The sequence below is a fragment of the Protobothrops mucrosquamatus genome, unplaced genomic scaffold, assembly GCF_001527695.2.
Source record: "Protobothrops mucrosquamatus isolate PMUCROS unplaced genomic scaffold, P.Mucros_1.0 scaffold41, whole genome shotgun sequence".
NCBI classification, from domain to species: Eukaryota; Metazoa; Chordata; class Lepidosauria; order Squamata; family Viperidae; genus Protobothrops; species Protobothrops mucrosquamatus.
The window spans coordinates 618,155-638,459 of NW_015386423.1; the positions used below are offsets into that span (position 1 = coordinate 618,155).

The 20,305-nt window shown below is 44.6% G+C and overlaps 1 protein-coding gene across 1 annotated transcript in view; it reads right to left on the reverse strand.

The window, feature by feature from the left end:
- Positions 1-18,177, reverse strand: part of ANKRD11 (ankyrin repeat domain 11) — a 36,133-nt gene extending 17,956 nt beyond the window's left edge. The window contains exons 1-3 of the mRNA XM_015811438.1: positions 18,044-18,177; positions 10,454-10,592; positions 8,380-8,382 (exon numbers count right to left, since the gene is read on the reverse strand). Coding sequence (XP_015666924.1) covers positions 8,380-8,382; positions 10,454-10,592; positions 18,044-18,130 — 229 coding nt within the window. The 5' untranslated portion in view covers positions 18,131-18,177. The remainder of the gene's footprint in view (positions 1-8,379; positions 8,383-10,453; positions 10,593-18,043) is intronic.
- Positions 18,178-20,305: the final 2,128 nt, after the last annotated feature.

Sequence of the window (20,305 nt, forward strand, 5' to 3'; positions counted from 1 at the left end):
TGTGAATGAAGCCCTCCCATCCTCCGACTTATCCATTCAGCCTCCCCGGCCAGGCAGTTCTCAGCTTCCCTGGTCAGTCTTTTGTCCGGCCTGCCCTAAAGGTACCAGCGTGCAGGGACTGGTGGGGTTGTGCATGCACCACCCAAAGTATGATACTCAGAGCCACTCCCAAGCAGACATTTCTTGAGCTGCCAGAAGAATATTAACAATCCCAGGCGTGAACAAACTGCCGGAATCAGGGCAGCAGAGAAGGCCTTCCTCCCACACGAGCTGCTCTCGTCTTGATGCAGTTCTCCCATCTCTGGCTGCGCCACTCAGGCTGTGAAGAGGACACCCAGGCAGAGAGTTGAAAATAGGAAACGTGCTCTCCTCACTGCACGAAATCTTAGTAAGCTACTCTTTTTTTTAGACAAGGTCCAGGCAAAAGAGTGTCTTGAAGCCACATACCTTACATGCGTCACACTAAGTTAAATTAAACTTTAATGTGGAACAGGTCTCTCTAGTGAGGGCAAATCTAGTAGGAGAGATTCAAAGGATTCTTTTTGACTGGCTCCAAATATTCTCTTCTGGGTTTAATATGAAGCAAACCACAGGCCTACTAAAGCAAGGAGGCTAATTGTAGAGAGCAAGTCAAGACAGGAATAAAGAGCTATGCCAGGGAAAAGGCAGCACTATATTTCTATAGTAGTGCACAAGATTTAAAAACAATGAAGTGCCTCGTGACTTACAAAAGGGCAAAGGGTGACATCAGAAATGCAGACTGCTGATCTCCCAAATCCACTTCCCTGGTGGTATGCAGAAAGATTCCCCCTCTTGGTCCTCTTACAAGACTTTCATTTTCAGAAAAACCAATTTCCAGATACACAAGATCAATAAAAGGAAACCAGAATGGTACACAGAACGAGGGAGGAGCAAGGATAAAGTCCCTGGGAGGAAGAACACAACAGGCCCCATTTTTCTTATCTGCAGCTTCACGTGCAGAGCAGCTCTTTTGCCAGGGACTCTTGGGCACCCCAAAAATGTCAGTGCAGATATATGGAAATGGGCTTTACTCAAATGGAGCCAGGCCCAGAAGGAGGAAGCTTATACTGCAGCTTTTTCTAGGCAGTCGTGGATACTACAAGGGGCCTTGAGAAAGCCCCAAGAGTTTGCTGAATGAGGTTGATGTAGAAAACATAGTGCATCCACACAGAGTGTACAAACCACACAGATTTAGAGTGGGAGGAAATGCAGCAAGATCTTTAGCGCACAGCAGCAGAGAAAGCAGGAAGAAGACCAGTGGAATGCCACATAATTCAGGCAACACCAAGGAAGAAGATGGGGGAACAGTAGCACCATCAGTACAAAGGTAGCAGAATACACTAAATCCAGTGTGGGACCAGAGCGAGGACCCAAATCAACAGAAATGGGGCAGGGTGGAAGCAGGCAGCTTATTTGGGAATTTTGTTCTTCAGGAAAAAAAAAAAGACATAATAGCAAATCCTAATGCAAACTATAACTAACACACACAAACATTCCCATCAAATAATAAAAAGACTGCATTCTTTGCATAGGCAGACTACAAAAATGGTATTATTTAAACACAGAGCCTAAAGCTCCCAGGCTACTCAGTTTAGGGCCTAGAGAAGAAGTGAGCATAGCTCCACGGCTTCTAATGGATTTCTCAGCAGGACAGTTTTCCTAGCGTGCCCAATTTCATTCTCATTAAAAGGCTCCTCAAGTAAATTGAACCATCAGCAGCAATAATTTCAAGGGGGTTCAAGCACTGACAACTAGAGGTGACAATGGACACTGGGCATGTTGGATGGATGGAGTGATTAGCCAAATATCGCTCTGATCTTGCAGCTGAAAAAATACTTCTCTGGGATATGAAACTACACCAGGAACTTGCTTTTATCCACCAATAGCATAGACCAGGGGTAGGCAACCTTGGCTCTTTTATGACTCGTGGACTTCAACTCCCAGAATTCCTGAGCCAGCATGGCTCAGCTTGGAAACCTCTCCCTTTCCCCTCAGCATGGCTGGCTCAGGAATTCTGGGAGTTGAAGTCCACAAGTCATAAAAGAGCCAAGGTTGCCTACCCCTGGTATAGACCAACAAGTATTCTATTTTGCAGAGACAAAGACATTCCTTGAAGAAATACTGCCTGAAACTATTCTGAATGCTTGGATACGCTTTTAAAAATATGGACTATTTGTCATGGCTGAAATAAAAGCAGAAACATGGTCATTCAATTGTTTTGTGGAATGTTTCCTATCCCTGCTCAGGTTCCTAAAAATTCGCCCATTGTCAGGAAATCTGAAATGTTTTTCTTAGGCCTACTGTTGCCCATTAGGAAATAAAAACAAAAATCATTTCTGATCCCTTTCCAAAACTGAGAAGTTGAGAACTATTCAACATTCTTCACAAGAGTAACTATTAACAACGAAGAGATCGTGTTTATGTTGTTTATAATAATAATAATAATGCTAATAATAACCACAACCATCAGCTACTTTCTGGTTCCTCCTCTCAGACTTCAAAAAGGAAACTCCTGGTACTCTGGTGAGCAGGCAGCTTTCTCCTCCCACGGCCAGCTTCTCAGTGCCACCCACCCTGCCAAGGGAGGGCAGGCTAATTTGTGCTCTGGTGTCTGGCCTTAAGTACACAATTAGCATCATGGGGTGTGGCCTAAAAAGGAGAGTCTCAAATATTCAATTAATTCTATGGTTGCTAGGTAAGAACACCTTTTAAGTTTTTTCCTTTTCCTTTTTTAAAGCCAAACACAATGAAGAAAGGGCTGGGCAGGACATCCCACCTGAGTCAACGGCTGCATGGATGACACTGAAGTCAGCAACAAAAAACACACAAGTGAGATTCCTGCACACCAAAACATTTCTCAACCAGCCAGCAACCTGCTTCTCATGGTTCTCCATACAACTAATCAACTAGTGACTAATACGTTTCTTCCCAAAGAAGCCAGTTCAACCTATTATCAACAAGCCCAAGATGTTTGCTTGTTGACAGAACTTATATAGCCGCCTATCTTATATAATGATTCTAGGCAGCTCTCTACTAGCAATAAAAACAAAAATGCCCGTCCCCTTCAGGTGCCAGGCCGAACAGCTTTGGGAAAAGAGATGAGAGTCCATCTCATTCATCAAGCACTGCTAACCCACTGGTTGGTAACAGAAACGCAGGCAATGATTAGCCAAGAGGACCATCAAGGCATGCTCAGATGAGTAAACCAACTTGGCTCCATCATGGCCTTGTTCTGTTCTTTCAAAGCATTTTTGAAACCAGAGAGGGTAAACACTTCAATTAAGGAACATATTGTTGCTTGGGTTTTGTAGCTCTACACCTGAGGATGCTGGGTGGTAGACCAGACCATGAAGACGTGACCTCACTTTCAGTCTTGGCAGCTCAGGAGAGGCATGGCATAAGAATATTGTAATCAGCTTTGATTATCTTTTTATGAGCTTGTGTGGCCTGGAAGAAATTAGCTCCCATGCACTTAATTATTCTTCATTATTATTCCATTGATAGTCTATCTTTCCACCCAGAAGGCAATCAAGTTCCTCTTGCAACTAGAGTATCTTTCTATGCATTATGTACCAATGTGAGTATCTGAAAATCTTTCCTTCAGGTTTCTGTTACTAATACATTGAAGCCTGTTTTAAAACCTATTGCAGAGGACTGATGTTCTAGATTGCATACATTCAGCTTCTGTCTCATCAGAATTTCTTGGGAAGTTCTCAAAAGTAATGGTTATATATACTCTTTGTTATTAGAGGAATAAACCAGGCACACACAAACTTTCTTATTGAAAAAGTAACTGCAATCATTGATGACCATGATTGGGCCTTGAAAGGACCAAGAAATGCATGATGTATATACTTATTCACCCCCTTTTTTGTGATGCTCCTTTCGGGGGGGGATAGAACAGGGCCAAACTGGAGCGGGGGTGTGTGTGTGTGTGTGATTCTGGGCCTCCTTCATAGCATAATTGACAAGCTTGTTTTACTTCGGATCATGCTTGCTATCCCAGCAGCAATGAAGACTGAAAGAACCAAGAATATTTCTCTCACCATCTGGAGTTGGAAGCTTAGTTCTTTGCCACTCTCAAATTCTGTAACATAAAGTCCCATTTTGCATTCTAATTTGCCCTTTGTAAGGGAGTCAGTTCTGGCTTTGCATGACTTTTCCCCAAGGATGTAAAAAGCCAGTGCTTAAAATACCTCCTGTGCAGTAATGGCAACTGCAGTCTGAAGCTGTCTCTCACATGATGGACTGCTTCCACATAAGGCAGGGGTCCCCAACCCCCGGTCCATGGACAGGGACCAGTCCGTGGCATGCCAGCAACCGGTCCACACAAACAAGAAAAGCCCCATCCGTGGGATGCAGGCAGCACACAAAACTATGCACTCTCCGGTCCAGGGATCGGTTCCATGGAAAAAGGTTTTTCCATGGAACCGGTAGCTATCTAAAAAAAGCAACCTCCACTCTTATTTGCAGCAGTTATAGACGGTTACCATCGCTACCCTCCCAAATTACAAATCTTGCTTCAGAAACGCACAAACCTTGTGTTCGGAAACTCTGGTTCAGAAACAAACCATGTTAAGCCTCATTCCCCCCCCCCCCGGGAAGCAGTGCAGCCCAGGCTGTTGACCACAATGGGACCACAACTCGCTGTCAACTTGCCACGGCCAATTCACCGCGGGACAACTCGCTGCAGGACAATTCAACAATTCACAATTTAATTATTTTAAATAATTTTAAAAATTATTTTAACTTTTGTCATTCACATTTTATTTTGTCCCTCCTTTGGCATCCTTTCTTTAATGATTCTATTTGACTATTTCTTCAACAGTGGTGTAACTCTTGTCCCACAGCACAACTTAATAGTGGCGAGTTGGCTGCAGCAAGCTGGCTGAGGCGAAAGGGCCTCGGCAAGAGTTGTGGAAGACCCCGTGTGGATTCCCCCTCCTCCTTTCCCAGAGCTCGGCCTCAGTGATGGAAGCTATCAAGTAAGAAGTCCCTATGGGAAGGAGAAGCTTGAGTCCATTTCTCCCCACCTCCCTCTCTGCGTGTCCAATTCAGTCCCAGGCACAACTCTGGACTTTTTTAAAGCACACACTGAGTATTATTCTTGAGTCAGCTATATTGTTCTAGACAGCCCCAGCATCAACGCCACTATCTCACAGCAAGACCCCGGCACCCTTGGCAAACGTTCAGCTTGAGACAGGAATCAACAGGGAAGCTGCAGAACACAGGCTAAAGGGTAAAAAGTAAAAAAAAAATGGGGGGGGGGAGCAGCTGGGCTCTTTCAAAGAGAGCAGCTTAAGGCCCGGGCGGAATCTGCAGCTGCTCCAAGGACAGTTGAGAAGGAAGGTTAATGATCAACCTCTAACTAAGCAGGGCCATTTGCAAGATTCCCACATTCTATGTTGCTTTCTGAAGGTTTCCTCTCCTCTAGACGGCATTCCCCTTTCTTACCTAGGATCACCGACTATAAAATCTTGAGTTGTCCCGGAGAAGCACTGCTGCATTCCGCTCTGCTCCAAAACAGCCACATCTGACTTTTCCAACCTGCCAAGAGCATTTCCTTCTGTCCCCTGAGGGGAAAGGCCCCAGGCGGGCTCCCCTCTCCCTGGAAGACTGCTAAGTGGATCTGGTGAAGAAGACAGAGACCCATCTTCCTTTCCTAGGGATATGGAACCCCCTCCTCCATTTATAGTGTGGGCTGAAGTTGCCATTTATATGCATTTCCCTTTTTCCATCTTGGACAAATTCTCAAGCGTGGCCGACTCTAAGAATGTTGAACTTGGTTTGACGCAAACAGAAACAGACCGTTTCTAAGAGATCATCCAAAAATAATCAATATGGAAAGCAAGAGGTAAACACACAAGAAAAAATAGCCCAGGTGTTTAGTAGCAGAGCAAGGGCTGTAACACTCTCATTAGCAAATGGAATTCTTCCTCGTTTTTAGCTTTTGCCATTTCTTTTCAGTTTTTCAGGCCACAACCTCCAAAACAGCTTTTTATATTATTCCACTGCAACGATCAGCAACCCCACCACCACTCTGGAAAATCAATTTAGAGTAAATCCTTGGTTTAACAGATCTCAGTTTAGCAAATGTTTGGTGTACAGGACAACAGTTTTGGCTGGGTGGCTCCTACAGTTATAACCTCTCCATGCATTTATGCAATCTGGCCAGCACTGGCTGCCTTCTTTAAACAATGCATATTCTTCCATGCACATTTCCCTCCGAGTTCCAGGTGAGGGAGAAAGGTGTGTAAAGATCAGGAGAGAGGAACCCAGGAATGGCACCAGTCAGGAAGAGAGACGAGGAGGCTGGGCAGGCCAGAGCGGAACAAGGCAGGGAAGATGGTGGAAAGGCTGAGCAAGCTGGCGAGGTGGGGGATAAGCCCCGGGGCAGAGAGAAGAGAGGTGATTCTTCCTGCCCAGCCAACCCTTCCTTATTGGGGGAGCAGCGGGAGAAAACAAGGGTTCCTGAAGAGCCCATAAATCTGGCACCCAGAATGCCGTTCCTCAGAGATTCTTTTGAAGTCCCTACATTTGATTTCCAAACAGGGAAAAGGGGTCCCCCCCCCTCCTTCAAAAGACTGTTAAACTGATGCTTTATGTATGCATTACCAGTTTCTAGACATTCTGGAAATCAAAAGGGCACCATAAAATGGAAATGCCTGTTTTATTAGTGAAAGACTAAGGAGTTTTCAGTGTTGAATTCTCTGACACTTCCCATTTTAGGAGAAACGAAAACCAAGACTTAGCTTTTGCTGCTCATCCTGTGGACTTAACATAATGGTTTTGTCCTTCTGAATCAAAGGTGGAACACAAATAGAGGCAGTGCATTCTGCAAATCACCAGCAGAACATGTCATTTCCTCCCTGGTGTTTTTGAAAAGAGCTTTTACACTGCAAGCAGAAAGTATTTTTAAGGCACATATTTCCTACTTCTAAGGCATCTAGAAAAAACATTTGCTGCTCTACAACTCCAGCTTTTCTCATTCATTCAGAAAATCTATTAAGTTGTGTTGGATTTGGAGTGGTTAACCTTTCTTGAGGCTTGGGCCAAACATAGCTTTTGAAGGATATGACGTGTGTGTGTGTGTGTGTGTGTGTGTGTGTGTGTGTGTGTGCAAGGAGGGGTGGTCACAAAAATAGTAGGTAGAACTTAGATAAACAGAAATAATTAAACAAATGAATGGGATTGTTCCCAGATTCATGTGCCTTTCTTGCCCGGTTACATCAAAAAATCTAACTGAGCAGCAACCTCTGCCCTCTGCCCTGAAGGCTGGAGAGAGGGTGGTGCAGATGGAATGCCTCAGCTTTAAGCATACAGAACGGAGGCCTAATTAGGGCAAAAGGCCATTCTTCCCAAACAGTCAAGACAGGAGAGACTTTGAGATGTGCCTGTCATTACCCAATTACAAAATCTATTATTTTTCTGGGGTTCCCATGGAAGCCAGGCAGGTCTAGCAACCAGTTGAGTTGAGGCATTAAGAAGCTGATAACAGAGGATGATGGTTTGTCACAGCCCTGTCACCACCTTCTTAACCACTATTTTCCTTGGCCTGTGGATGGCTGTGGCAGCCCAGGAAAAAGCTTCTTGAAGAGAAACCAGCAGTTATGGAGAGTGTGAGCATGCTGGATCTAGAGCACTACTGCCCACTTCAAATCTGAACAGTGCAGCCCTCTAAAAAATGGCCCCATGCTCCAGTGGCCTGAACAGCACCCCCACTTGAGAAGCCTCCGCATTTCAAAGACCTAACTTGAGGAGTATGTCAGCCATCTGCAAGCATTCCCAAAACAACAGAGCAAAAAACAAGCAAACCGCAGGACACGATATGCATTTACAGGAAGAAGCCTACGAATCAAGCAAGAGGTTTCTGGCATCTTCTAGGCTGCTCTGACTCAGCCAGAAGCCAAGGAAAGCAGCAGCCCACCAGAGTAGATACAGGGGAAGCTTCTTCTGCTGAGAAAGCCTCCCACCCACTGCCGGCTCTCTTCAAAGGTACAATCCTGTGGCTGCTTCCTTCTGCTGATAAGACCTCTCCCTTGCTGGGTTTAAAGCACACAGAGTACCCGTTGTGGACCTGGAAGAGCTCCAGGGCCTTCTCTTCAGTGTATGCTGAAGATTTGCTGGAGGCTGCATAAGTAAGAGAATTTCTAAAATCTGTTCCCAATATCTGATTTTTTTGTTTCATTCTGTCCTGGATGTATCAGATATAATTATATGTGGAATAAACTTGCAGAAAATGGGAGAAAAATAAGGAAGTTATTTCTAGCCGATTTTAAAGACTGCTGGGAAACGTAAGCACAGTAACATAAGAAGCGCAATACTCCAATGTCAGGAAAGAAAAGGTCTCTTTCGTACCTTCTCACCAGATACCTGTTACCACTATTTTCTTGACTCGCATGGTATTTTATATAGAATAAAGCAGTCAGCTAAACTAGAAGTTCTACATACGTGACCCCAAAAAGAGCATTATCACTCAGACTAAAATCTAGCAACTGCTCCTGAACCATAATTCAGAAGCTATTAAGACATAATGACATTTCTAGTCATACAGAATTCAATCAAAAACAACAAAAACAAACAACAGAANAGAAAACCCTATTCACATTTCATAACATTACCTAAAGTCACAAACAGTTTATGATTTGAGTTAATATTTAAGGATCACGGTGTTTCATGCGGAGATGACAACCTTGTAACAAATTACATGATGGAAATGATGCTGACTTTAGCTGGATTCTTAGACAACATCACAGTAATTCTCTATTCGCACTAAACCAAGCGCTGGGTTGCTATCCTACAATAGCCAAACATACTCCACCAAGCTCCAAATTTCATGTCCATTTGTTCTCTTATTTTACCACAGATACGATTTGCCGTTTCCACTGCTTCCTGAACCACTGGAATAAAATAAAGGCTTTTCCTTCTTAGTACAGGGGGATACAATAGCAATAGCACTTAGACTTATATAGCGCTTCACAGCCCTCTCTAAGCGATTTACAGAGTCAGACTCTTGCCCCAAAAATCTGGGTCCTCATTTTACCCACCTCGGAAGGACGGAAAGCTGAGTCAACCCTGAGCCGGCAGTCGGGAGTCAGCAGAAGGAGCCTGCAGTGCTGCATTCTAACCACTGCGCCACCTCGGCTCTTAGGGCCCTTTGCCCTTGTCCCCAGGAAATTCTGGTCCAGAGGTAAAGGCACCAGGCTAGAAACCAGGAGACGCTAGTCCTGCCGTAGGCGTAAAAAAACACAGCTGGGTGACTTTGGTTCAGTCACCAGGAGACTGTGAGTTCTAGTTCCACCTTAGGCATGAAAGCCAGCTGGGTGACTTTGGACCAGTCATTCTCTCTCTCAACCCAACCCACCTCACAGGGATGTTGTTATGGGCAAAACAGGAGGAGGGAGGAGCATTTGGTATGTTCCTCACCTTGAGTCAGCTCAGTACTCCAATTCCTCCCCCCAAAACCCCCACCACCACCCCTATTGCGTACTTCTAAAACAACAGTCACGTGTTTGGGGAAGTCAAAAAGGACTCTGCCCGGCAACCCAGGCAGGGAGCCATCAGCCTCTACGTTGTGCTGAGGAAGAAGGTAAAAGGTTGCATTCTTCCTCCTACCAATGACAGATTTGGGGATCGCCCCTCTGAATGACGGCTACCTCCATTTCCAAGCCTGATGATTGTTATATTCAGGCAGGAATGTGCTTATTTGCAATAAATGCCATTGGCTGCTAATTTCCAGAGGAGGCCAACTAGTCCAAGGCCTTGGAGCTGCCAAGAGCTGCTGTTCTGGTTATTAAGGACCCAGAAGAAAACCAGAACAAAACACCAGCCAGTGAAACATTCAAATTCTCACTTCTGATAGACTTAGAAGGACATTTCGCACTGGGGGGAGGGCAGGGTTTTGGTAATGCAGAGGCAGACAGCTAAATTCCAATTAAGGGGGTGCATTGTGGAAGGCGAAGCTGCCATCTGTGGGACACATTTAGCTACTGAACAGTGCTCAGGGCCAACTGTGGCTTCTCAGCATATGACAGAATAAAACAGGTGACAATCTACAGACACTTATTTCACCATTTATGTATGAATATTCAGCACAAAGGGCTAAAAGGTAGGAGGCAGAGAGATTATACTTGCAAAATGATAATCTGATGATTATACATTTTATCTCAAAAATTGCAGCGCTTAATTTTTTGGCACTCCTGAAAAGATACAAATTGACAGACGAGAAAAATACCAAAAAGAGAAATCAAGGTAGTGTTTTATTTGAGATAGTATTAAAAGTGGTCTGCATAAAAAATAAGTGCCTATCAAAATGAGTGCAGATTTGCTGTTAAATGTGGTTTTTTCACATCCTTTTTAGAGACTTGATCTTTGTCCAAACCCACTGAATTTTGAGACCAGTTTTAAATAATATCATATTGTATATTCTTGCCTGTATCTGAATCTTTTTGATCTCCATTTGTTCCAACAGTGAAAGGTAATTTCCGTTTTGTAGCTCTCTCCTTCACTTCTTTGCCACCATCACTCCGGTCCAATTTTGGAGTCTTGGTTAGAGAAACTTTATCTTTATCCTAGAAAAGAAACAGGAAAATTACGATTTTCACAAAAGCCCTCATATTTGCTATCAGCTATCTTAAGGGTTTTCTCTGTCTGCCTGCTCTTGAGACCAAGTTAGCCAAACTTGACACGCCCCGTTGCTAGGAGATCCCAGTCTTGACAAGGGCGAAAGCAGCTGATGCTAGGACGAGGTGTTGGCTCTCAAACCCCTAATACCGGCCTAACTGACCTTAAGGGTGGTGTGGATTCTCCATCTCCGTGCTGAGAAAAGGCGTTCAGGTAAGACAACACCCCTTCTCCAGCACAGGAGATGGAGAATCCACCAATGGGACATACCAAAGCCTCATTGTCCCAATGGGTGGGAAACAGACGAGGCCGGCTCCACGTCCCCGGAAACCACCTGCTGAAGGACCCTCCTACCAAAAGAGGCATCAGCTGAAGCAAAGCGGTCAATTTTATAATGGCGTACAAACGGGGAGGGAGAAGACTATGTCGCAGCCCTGCAAATCTTCTTAATGGACACCTGAGTGGCCCATGCTGCAGAGGTCACAGCGCTACGAGTGGAGTGAGCTGTGATATGACTTGGAGCTGGCAGTGAAGAAGACTGATACGCCTCCGCAATACAAGCCTTGATCCACCTACCTATGGTGGAAGTGGACACCTTCTGCCCCATAGAAGACAGGAGGAAGGAGACGAAGAGGGCCTCCGACCTGCGAAGAGACACCGTGCGCTTGATGTATCGTGGTAGCGTCCTGCAGTCATCCAGTTTGTGTCACTGCCGCTCCAAGTCATGGGAAGGATTGGGACAGAAATCTGGCAAAATAATTTCCTGAGCCCTGTGGAAGAGCGAATTGACCTTGGGCACGAATGTGGGATCCAGCCAAAGGACCACCCGGTCCCGGTGGAAGATGCAAAGATCATTCCTGATCGATAGAGCCGCCAGCTCAGAAATGCGCCTGGCTGACGTGATAGCGATCAGGAAGGCGAGCTTGTGGGATAAAGACCTCAAAGCTATAGTAGCGACCAGCTCAAAAGGCGGTCTAGTGAGTGCGCATAGAACTCAGGGCAACTCCCAAGATGGGTACCTGTGTACCACGGGCAGCTTGGTGTTGCTGGCGCCCTTGATAAAGGCACGTATTCTGGGATGAGTTGGAACAGGTGAGTAGGGTGGATAGGGCCGCCACCTGTCTACGGATGGTCGCAGGGGTCAGGCCCCTATCTAGGCCATCAAGAAGGTAGTCAACGATCTGAGGGATTGTCAATTGTGAAATGTCCAGTTGCCGCCCTGCGCACCAATTGCAAAAATTCTCCCATGTAGCGTCATAAATGCGATTGGTCGCCGGCCTGCGAGAGGCCTGAATCATGGAAATCGCCTTTGGTGAGAACGACTCCTGAGTCATGATTCTGCGCTCAAGTGCCAGGCGGCTAACTGTAACCACTGAGGGTCTGGATGCTGTAGGACCCCCTGGTGCAGGGAAACACGATCTGAGGGAATCCTCCATGGGGAAGAGCGGGAGAGATTCACCGGGTCTGTGAGCCAGGGTCTCCGAGGCCAGTAAGGGGCCACGAGGATCACCTCCGCTTGCTCCTGTATCAGCTTGCGGATGGTCACCGGAATCAACGGGAGGGGAGGGAAGGCGTAGAGTAGGCCCTCCGGCCATGGGATTCGTAAGGCATCCGTCCCCTCCGCCCCTGGGGAGTAATAGCGGGAGAAGTATCTTGGGAGCTGGGCATTGCTCGACGACGCAAATAGGTCAAGGACCAGTCGGCCGAACCTTCGGGACATCTTGGTGAAAAGATCTGGGTGTAGACCCCATTCCGAGGGATCTACTGTGAAGTGACTCAGAAAGTCTGCCTGCCAGTTCTTCTCCCCCGAGATGTGTTCGGCCCTGAGAGGACAGGTTGGACTCTGCCCAGGAGCCCAGCAATTGGGCCTCGGACATGAGGGACCTGGACCGGGTGCCCCCCTGCCGGTTCACGTGGGCCTTCGACGCCACGTTGTTGGTTGTCCCAAAGGTGATTTTTGGGAAACCTCTTATTTCAAGGTGCAACTTGAAGTATTTTTTTTAACCTTCTGCAAACTGGTCTCAAAACTATGGCAACTGGGCCATGCTGATGAATTAACCAGGGTGCTTCTGTTCCTGCATAAAAGCACAGACGGCACCATCATGAACAGCAAGACCTTGAATGCATGGGAACCAAGATGCTGAATGGCCCCCTTCTTCTTTGACAGAGGGGGTCTGCATGATCTGCTTGCACTGTTCCCCTCCCCTCCTCCTCGTTGCCCCACCCCCACGTTGAGGTTTTCTGTGCAGCTCTTTTGTTATCCTAAAGGAGGGGCCCTTGGAGCGCACACCGCAGGACATCAGTGCTGCCCACAGACCCCCCCCCCCACAGCTCTGCACCACATGGTTATCGGGAGAGCCACACAGCTCTTTCATAGTCTCAGCACAATTCACAGGCCCCTCTCTTGGGTCCAAGGAAGAGTAGAAAAGTTTGTTGAGAACACACGGCACAAGCAGAGGGACCCCCTCCACAAGAAGAAAGTCTATGCGGGCATCAAGATCTATCACAATCGAATAAAGGGAAGCAAATACAGGGACATTGTGCGGATGATCTAATGGTAACCTTTAAAATGGTATCTATCATGTACAATAACCCATCTGTGCATGTCTAAAGTAACAAAAAGAAAGGGGATATGTTTAAAAAGAAAAAGCCTTACATATATGCTGAGGTTTGCCCAGGGCCAACTGCCGAGCACCACCTCCACTGATTCTAGGAATTCTGGGAGTTGAAGTCCACGAGTCACAAAAGAGCCAGGGTTGCCTACCCCTGCAGGCTCTAAGGCTTTAGGTGGGATGTCGGAGGCTGCTTAGCTGCCCTGTTCCTTGCTGTGGATTGGGGATGTTTTGAAAACTTTCTGATTATCAGGTGCACTTACTAAATGCTTTTTATATCAATGCTTATGTTCAGCAATGTAACTACTGGCCAACTATTCTAAATACATTTTACACAAATTCAAAATAAACAGGAGGTTCTAAGTAGTTGTACAAGGAACAGAAATAGTTGGAGTTGACAGTCTGCACTGGTCCTTCAGGCTTTTTAGCTGGGTCCTTGCAGAGAGGAAGTGGGCTTGAATAGACAAACTACATTCAGAGGAATTTCTAAAACAAAAATATTCAAACACTATCGCTAAAATGCATAATATTGAAACAAAAAAGCAATAATAAAACAAAACGACTATTTAAAATAGAAGCATTTAAAAAAAAAACAAAAAAACAAAAAACAGGCTTATTAAAATGTCTGGGAAAATAAACCGCTTCTGCCTCATGCATTTCGGTAATGGGGCGGCCCGAGGACCCCGTCCTTTCTGGCCCAAGGCTGCGAGCGTTCTGCTCCGGAGGGAGTCTGCCTGGCCCATTGCCAGGGCCTCCCTGGGATGAAATCCCACCAACACTGGTAGCAATGGAACAAAGTTAAAGGGTTATATTTTTCCAATAACAGCACACACCAATTTTTGCATCATAGGAAATGCAATTAGAAATGTGTTCATTATCCAGGGTTAAAATCAGCACATTTCATTGTAGAGAACAGATTGAACTATAAGCACATTAAAAATGCTTGTTGTTTTTTTTAATCCTGATTTATTGACTCACTCTGGATTGCAAGGAGGTTGCTATTTTGGAAGGCCTCAAAAAGAGTTTCCTAAACCCCATTATGTTAGAGTCATCTTGTTATAACCAACTAGATATCTAGATCAATTACCTGAAGTTGTGTTTTTTTTTAAATAAAACTTGTGACTCATACACTTAAGTCAACAACTTCAGAAACACATTAGGGATAAATGCTAGGATAAAAATGTTTCAGAAGCAGAGTGCCCAATAACTATTAGTTATCCTCAGGAACTATTCACTACTTAATGTTTTCTAAACATGTTTAAGAGTGTCCTGAGTGTTAGATGACTCCATCAGCTGATCTGAAAACACTTCTTAATAAAGTTGTGCCTTAAATGAAGACTACCATTTCCCCCATGAGACCTGACTTCCAAGGAGCCACAGTTCCAGGGCTGCTGTTCAGAAACAGTGAACGAACGAGGGAGCCAGGATGAAGTGCTGCTTACAAGCAGAACCGAAGGTGAGTTTTTAATCCTCGGCAGTGGGCAAGAGAGGAAGAAGCGCTTAGAGGGCTGTGAGCTTCTTCAGACTCAATGCCTCAAAGATGGTTCAGAGCACTCTACAGTAGTCTTGGATTCACGGCCACAGTGGAGCACAGAATTATGATCATGAAGTTGTTGTGGTCATTAAGCAAGGCGCCTGTAGAATCCCGGCTCTCCCCACTGAAGTCATGTGGAGCATGGGGGGGGGGCGAGGGAAGGCTGGAGTTGCTGGATGAACGGTCCAAAGGGGAGGACTCCCTGTAGGGCCCCTCTCTGCGCTTCTTCCCTCAGGATCCCACAAATGCCAGAGCTGGCAAAAGCTGCCCCACTTGGGTCCAGCTCCCCTCCCGCTGTGTCAGCCAGGCCTCCCACGTCTTCAGCAGCCTTCCTAGCAGAAACAAGGAGGGTCCCTCCCTGGTCAGAAAAGCTCTACTAAGACCACAGACTATTAGGGGAAACTATTTTTCCAACCTTGCTGAAACACACAAGACAATAACAATCTGATTACTTCTCCAATGTTACACTGCTGCTTTGGGGGTTTTTTAGTATGAAAATTAGCACGAACACTGCAGACGCCTTTTCTCATCTATCCACGAAAAGCAGTCCAGGTTTCACTGTGTCTTTCTCGGCTGCCGGTTTCCAAACTGCAACATCATCCACAGACGCATCTTCCATCAAAGCCACTCAGGAATCCCACCTCTATCGCAGAAAGGCAACTGCAGGCACTCCCCGCGGCCTTAGAATAGACTGATGCGTCACTAACGCCCAGAGGAGGTGGTTTTGGTACATAAAGATGGGCATATAGTCCTCAAAAAAAGCAGGAGTCTCAATTGAATACCTGAAGCCATGATTTCATAAATTAACAACATATTTAAAAAGCTCCAGGCTAAGAATCACAGAATGCCAGCAAAAAGTACATTTAGGCTAAATATACATATCCAAAATTACAATTCCCATACTGCTGTTGTTTAAAAACGGATTTCAGTGACTGAAAATTCCTAGTGTTCTCAATATCTTGGGAAACAGATTATTCTGAATCCTTTCTGAAATCAAAATTACTCATCCCATCTTCTATTTTCTCCACTTAATGAAACCATAATTCGTGGAAGCAACTTCAAACCGGTGAGCAGTTTGCCATCATATCATTTTGAAATAAACATTATTAAAAGGATAGCATGGCAAAGTATTATCTACTTTTCAATAATGGATGTGGTAACATCCACTAATTTAGCAGGCTCTGAACAGAGATTAAATAATTCGTGGAAAAATAGGGAGTTCTATTGAGAAAAATTAATTCTTGATGGGTAAATGGAACTTCATGTTAGAGCGAGTCTCATTCCCACAATTAATTAATTAAATGTATAAGTCACCCATCCCATATATATAAGTCTGTGTGGCTAACAATTAAAAGCAAAATAAAAACAGAATAAAACAAAGCGCATTTTGAAAATGGTTTTAATCAATAGTTAAGGCTCATACGTCTGCTTTTAGGCATCAGCAGCATTGTGATGTTTGATACTCACACATACAAAAAAGGGCACAGCTTACACAAAACACCTATTTCACCATTTTGATGAATTATTCATTCTGCAGATACTTTTGAGATACATTATGATCCCAACTATGATGGCAGACAATCTACTCCGGCTTTTTTTGGACTTCAACGATATAAAGTTTTATTTTATATCTGAAGAAATAGGTGCATACTCATTGCACAAAACTTTGCAGAACGAGATAAAGCCTAAATCCCAGTTATACTCCAAGTAGAACAGTTCCATCAAAATAATTCTGACTGCCATTTCCAATTATCATGAGGGAGGGAGGGAGGGAGGCTCTTTTATTTTGCTATGGAACTATAATCCCCAGCATTCCTCACACAGCTAATCAGGTTGTGGATGCAAGATGATGGAGATGGAAGTTGGAATAGGGCTAAAATGCTTCCATCGCATTATAAAATCCTACGGCTTTTCTGAGACTGAGAACTAGCACCATCTCCACCCCTCTTAACTCGTATTACAAAGAAAGATTTCAGTTTTTGAGATTTAATGAAGCAGATGGAAAACAGCAGTGGTGCGAAACTGCAGATATTTCTCCTGCTAGCTTGTTTATCAAAGCCTAGGTGATACATACGTTAAATTCTGTGAAACAAAAATCAAAACTCACACAATCCAGCAAGTTTTTGCTGCAAGGACAAGAGCACCCAACTGGCTGGCTGAGACATGCTGCAGATGAGTATACAGCGAAAAGACCAGAGGACTTGGGGAGGGGGGAGGACTGATGGTTTTCAATCAATAATAAGCCCACTATTTTCTCTCCTGCTCGCTTCAAGGGAAGCCGTGCTTCACCAATAGCTCATCCTACAAGGCGCTCTGAGTTTAACACCAGTCTTGCACTGGTTTCTGGCCAAGGGAATGGAATGGGATTCCCAGCCCTGTGCATTCTCATAGGCCCCTCCCAAGCAAGCAGAGGAAGCCATGCAGACAGAAACCTTTGGGAAGTGTTGACAACACAAGACAAATGAAAAGCTGTGCTCCAGAAGTGCCCGCACAGCAATCCCTAGAAGCAAAGGCCTCGTGACCAGCTGCCCTTCCCCCTCAGTCGGGGTTTTGGCACACAGCAGTGCTGATAACTAGAAAGCAGAGACGGGCTGGTGCCCCTCCTTGTAGCCAAGTCACTAGCCTTGCTTGGCCCTTCGTGAACACAGTGTGTGCTCTTTTGTACAGGTCAAGGACAGGAAAGGTGAGCAAGCGTGGAAGACTGATTCTTGCTAAGTCTTGTCAAGCCCACCTGGCTATGAAACAAGGCAAAGCAGTGGCAATCACATTCCGGATACGGAGGTACACAGAGATAACATTCCCAGCATTCTGAAGAACTGCAAGTCACACCTGCCTTCCAGACATTTCACTACATTGGTGGAAAGAAAAACAAATATTTGCAAGAAGACCACAGCAACACCTATTTTATCATTTGCAACTATATACAGGTAGTCCGTGAATTTCTGTTGAAAAATTTCCATTACTAAGAAATGCGGTCATAAAGAGTGACTGCATTGCTTAGCAACAGCAATCTATGTAGGCTTGTTTGCTGTCATTAACCGAATCCTGTGGTCAATGAGTGAAGCATTCCCACAACCAAGTCAGTGGAGAAGTGGGCGGGAAACTGCAAGGCCCAGGTGGCTCACAAGCAGGCTGGCGGGCAGGTAAATGGTGCTGCCAGTTGGGGGAAGGTGTGGGGGTGGGTGGAGCATATGAAGAAGGTTCTCCCAACAAAATTCAGCCCAGTACTGAAAACATGAAAAAGACACGTTACCTTTTTCCCAGTTTGTTTCTCCACCATGTTGTTGCTGAGAGAGAAATCGTCCGATTGTGGTGTTTTAGAACACCCACCCTTGGGCATCGTTCTGCCTTCCTTACTTGTCCTTCATTTATGCTGCCGTCGCTTCATCATCAACTGTCTGAAATAAGGAGACAGACAGGTGAACCATGGTCTAGATAGAAGAAAAGAGTGGGGGAGGCGGTGAGTGGTAACAAGAATGGAGAGACGGGTTGAGCCTCTCCAGACCCAGCCAGGCCAAGGGCTCTGATGGGAACCGTCTGGGGACGCTGGGTGTTAGAATTCCGCCTTTCCAGTTCACCTGCAAAGAAGGAATGCCGGCAGCGCTTCCAAGGCCGCCCGAGAAAATGGCTCCAGAGGACCATTTTCTGGATTCCTTAGAGGAATCGTTTTTTAAAAAAAATCTGCATACATGCACATACTTTCCCATCAAACCATAATTCCTTGCTCACATGTCTGTTGCAATTAAAACTGCATTCTCTTGATACTCGTGGGAGTATCACATAAAATGACAGAGAAATTTGCTTCTGATACCAAACTGCTGCTAGAAGGAAGCAAAGATGGAAAACTATAAAGACGGCATCTAACGTTTTTTTGCACAGAGAAAATGTCTTCCCCACGCCACTCAAGGTTACGTGTGTGTGTGTGTGTGTGTGTCTAGGAGAAGCACAATTCAGAAGCACAGCAAGAAAGCTTTGTTACCCATGCCGTGAGTTGCTTGGTTACAGGATAAAAAAAACAACAACTGAATTTTGCAGTACATAGTAGCACCAGTAGTAATAGTAGTAGTAAACATTGTAACTTATCTCCAACACCCTTTACAGTCATTTGCACATAAAATTCAATCGCCTGGGTCAGAAAAGACTTTGTTTTAACCTAAGCACAGCACTGAAAAAGGTTTCCCTCATTACCTACCACATAAAGATAGTTGCCACGTCCCATAATTTGGCTACATGTATGCAGCAAGCTTTCCACTCCTTTCCTTTTTCTTAAAACAGTCAACTGAAAGAAATTGCTCAAAGAGCAGGGAGACTCTAGTACTGTGACTAAGTAAGGATGGGTGTCCAAAACAACCTTTCATTTTTTTTTCTCCCAGGAATCTTAAAATTTTTACAACATGCATTGTGGGGAAAGAGAAAGGAGAGATGTATACAAGACTCAAAAGCCCCATGAAAAACACAACATCTTTCTCATCGCTTTGATGCTCTAGGTCCAGCGATTGAGCACAAAGAAGCCACACAATAAAGGTTCAAGACAAAAAATTCCTAAATCCTATCTTGGAAAAGATGACACACCATGCTATAATTGCCACGATTTTCTTCTTTTTTTACTAAATTTTGACAGTAAGATGTTCTATAATATAATGAAAGCAGCTGAAATTTCATTTACAGCATGGGTGAGTAACATATTAACTTGCAGGGTGAGTTATGTGAATCTCTTTTATTCAGCCAGATATCTGGCCTGCTCTCTTTACAGGTTCCTGACCTTTTCTAGCATTTAAAGCTCTGAATTACAAGTATCTTGGACACTAAAGCCAACACTAAAATATTAAGTAGATAAATCCCCAATAATCCTTTGTTTCTAATATCAGCCTTGAAAGCCATTTGTCAGTTGAAAAGACAAGATATATTCTTTTAAATAAAATTCAGCCAACAATTATTAGGCAACTTAATGGTCAGTTAAGGCCCCAACTACTCCTGCATAGGAAAAAGGTGAGGTGCCTTTTCTTCTTTTCAAAATGCTCATTTTCCAAACATAAGCCCCCATTAAAACGCCATCAGATCCAAAAGCTTCAACCAAGCTCCCTTTCCTCAGAAATTGCTTCTTTAAAATCTCATAGATCAGTGTTTCTCAAGCATGGCAACTTGAAGATGTGTGGACTTCAACTCCCAGAATTCCCCAGCCAGCTGTCAGATCATTCAAGATTTACAGTCAATTGTCAAATCAGGGGGGAAAGTTAGGTCTGGGCTAACAATACAGGTGAAACTCGAAAAATTAGAATATCGTGCAAAAGTTCATTTATTTCAGTAATGCAACTTAAAGGTGAACCTAATATATGAGATAGACTCATTACATGCAAAGCAAGATAGTTCAAGCCGTGATGTGTCATAACTGTGATGATTATGGCTTACAGCTCATGAAAACCCCAAATCCACAATCTCAGAAAATTAGAATATTACATGCAATCAATAAAACAAGGATTGTACATAGAACAATATCGGACCTCTGAAAAGTATA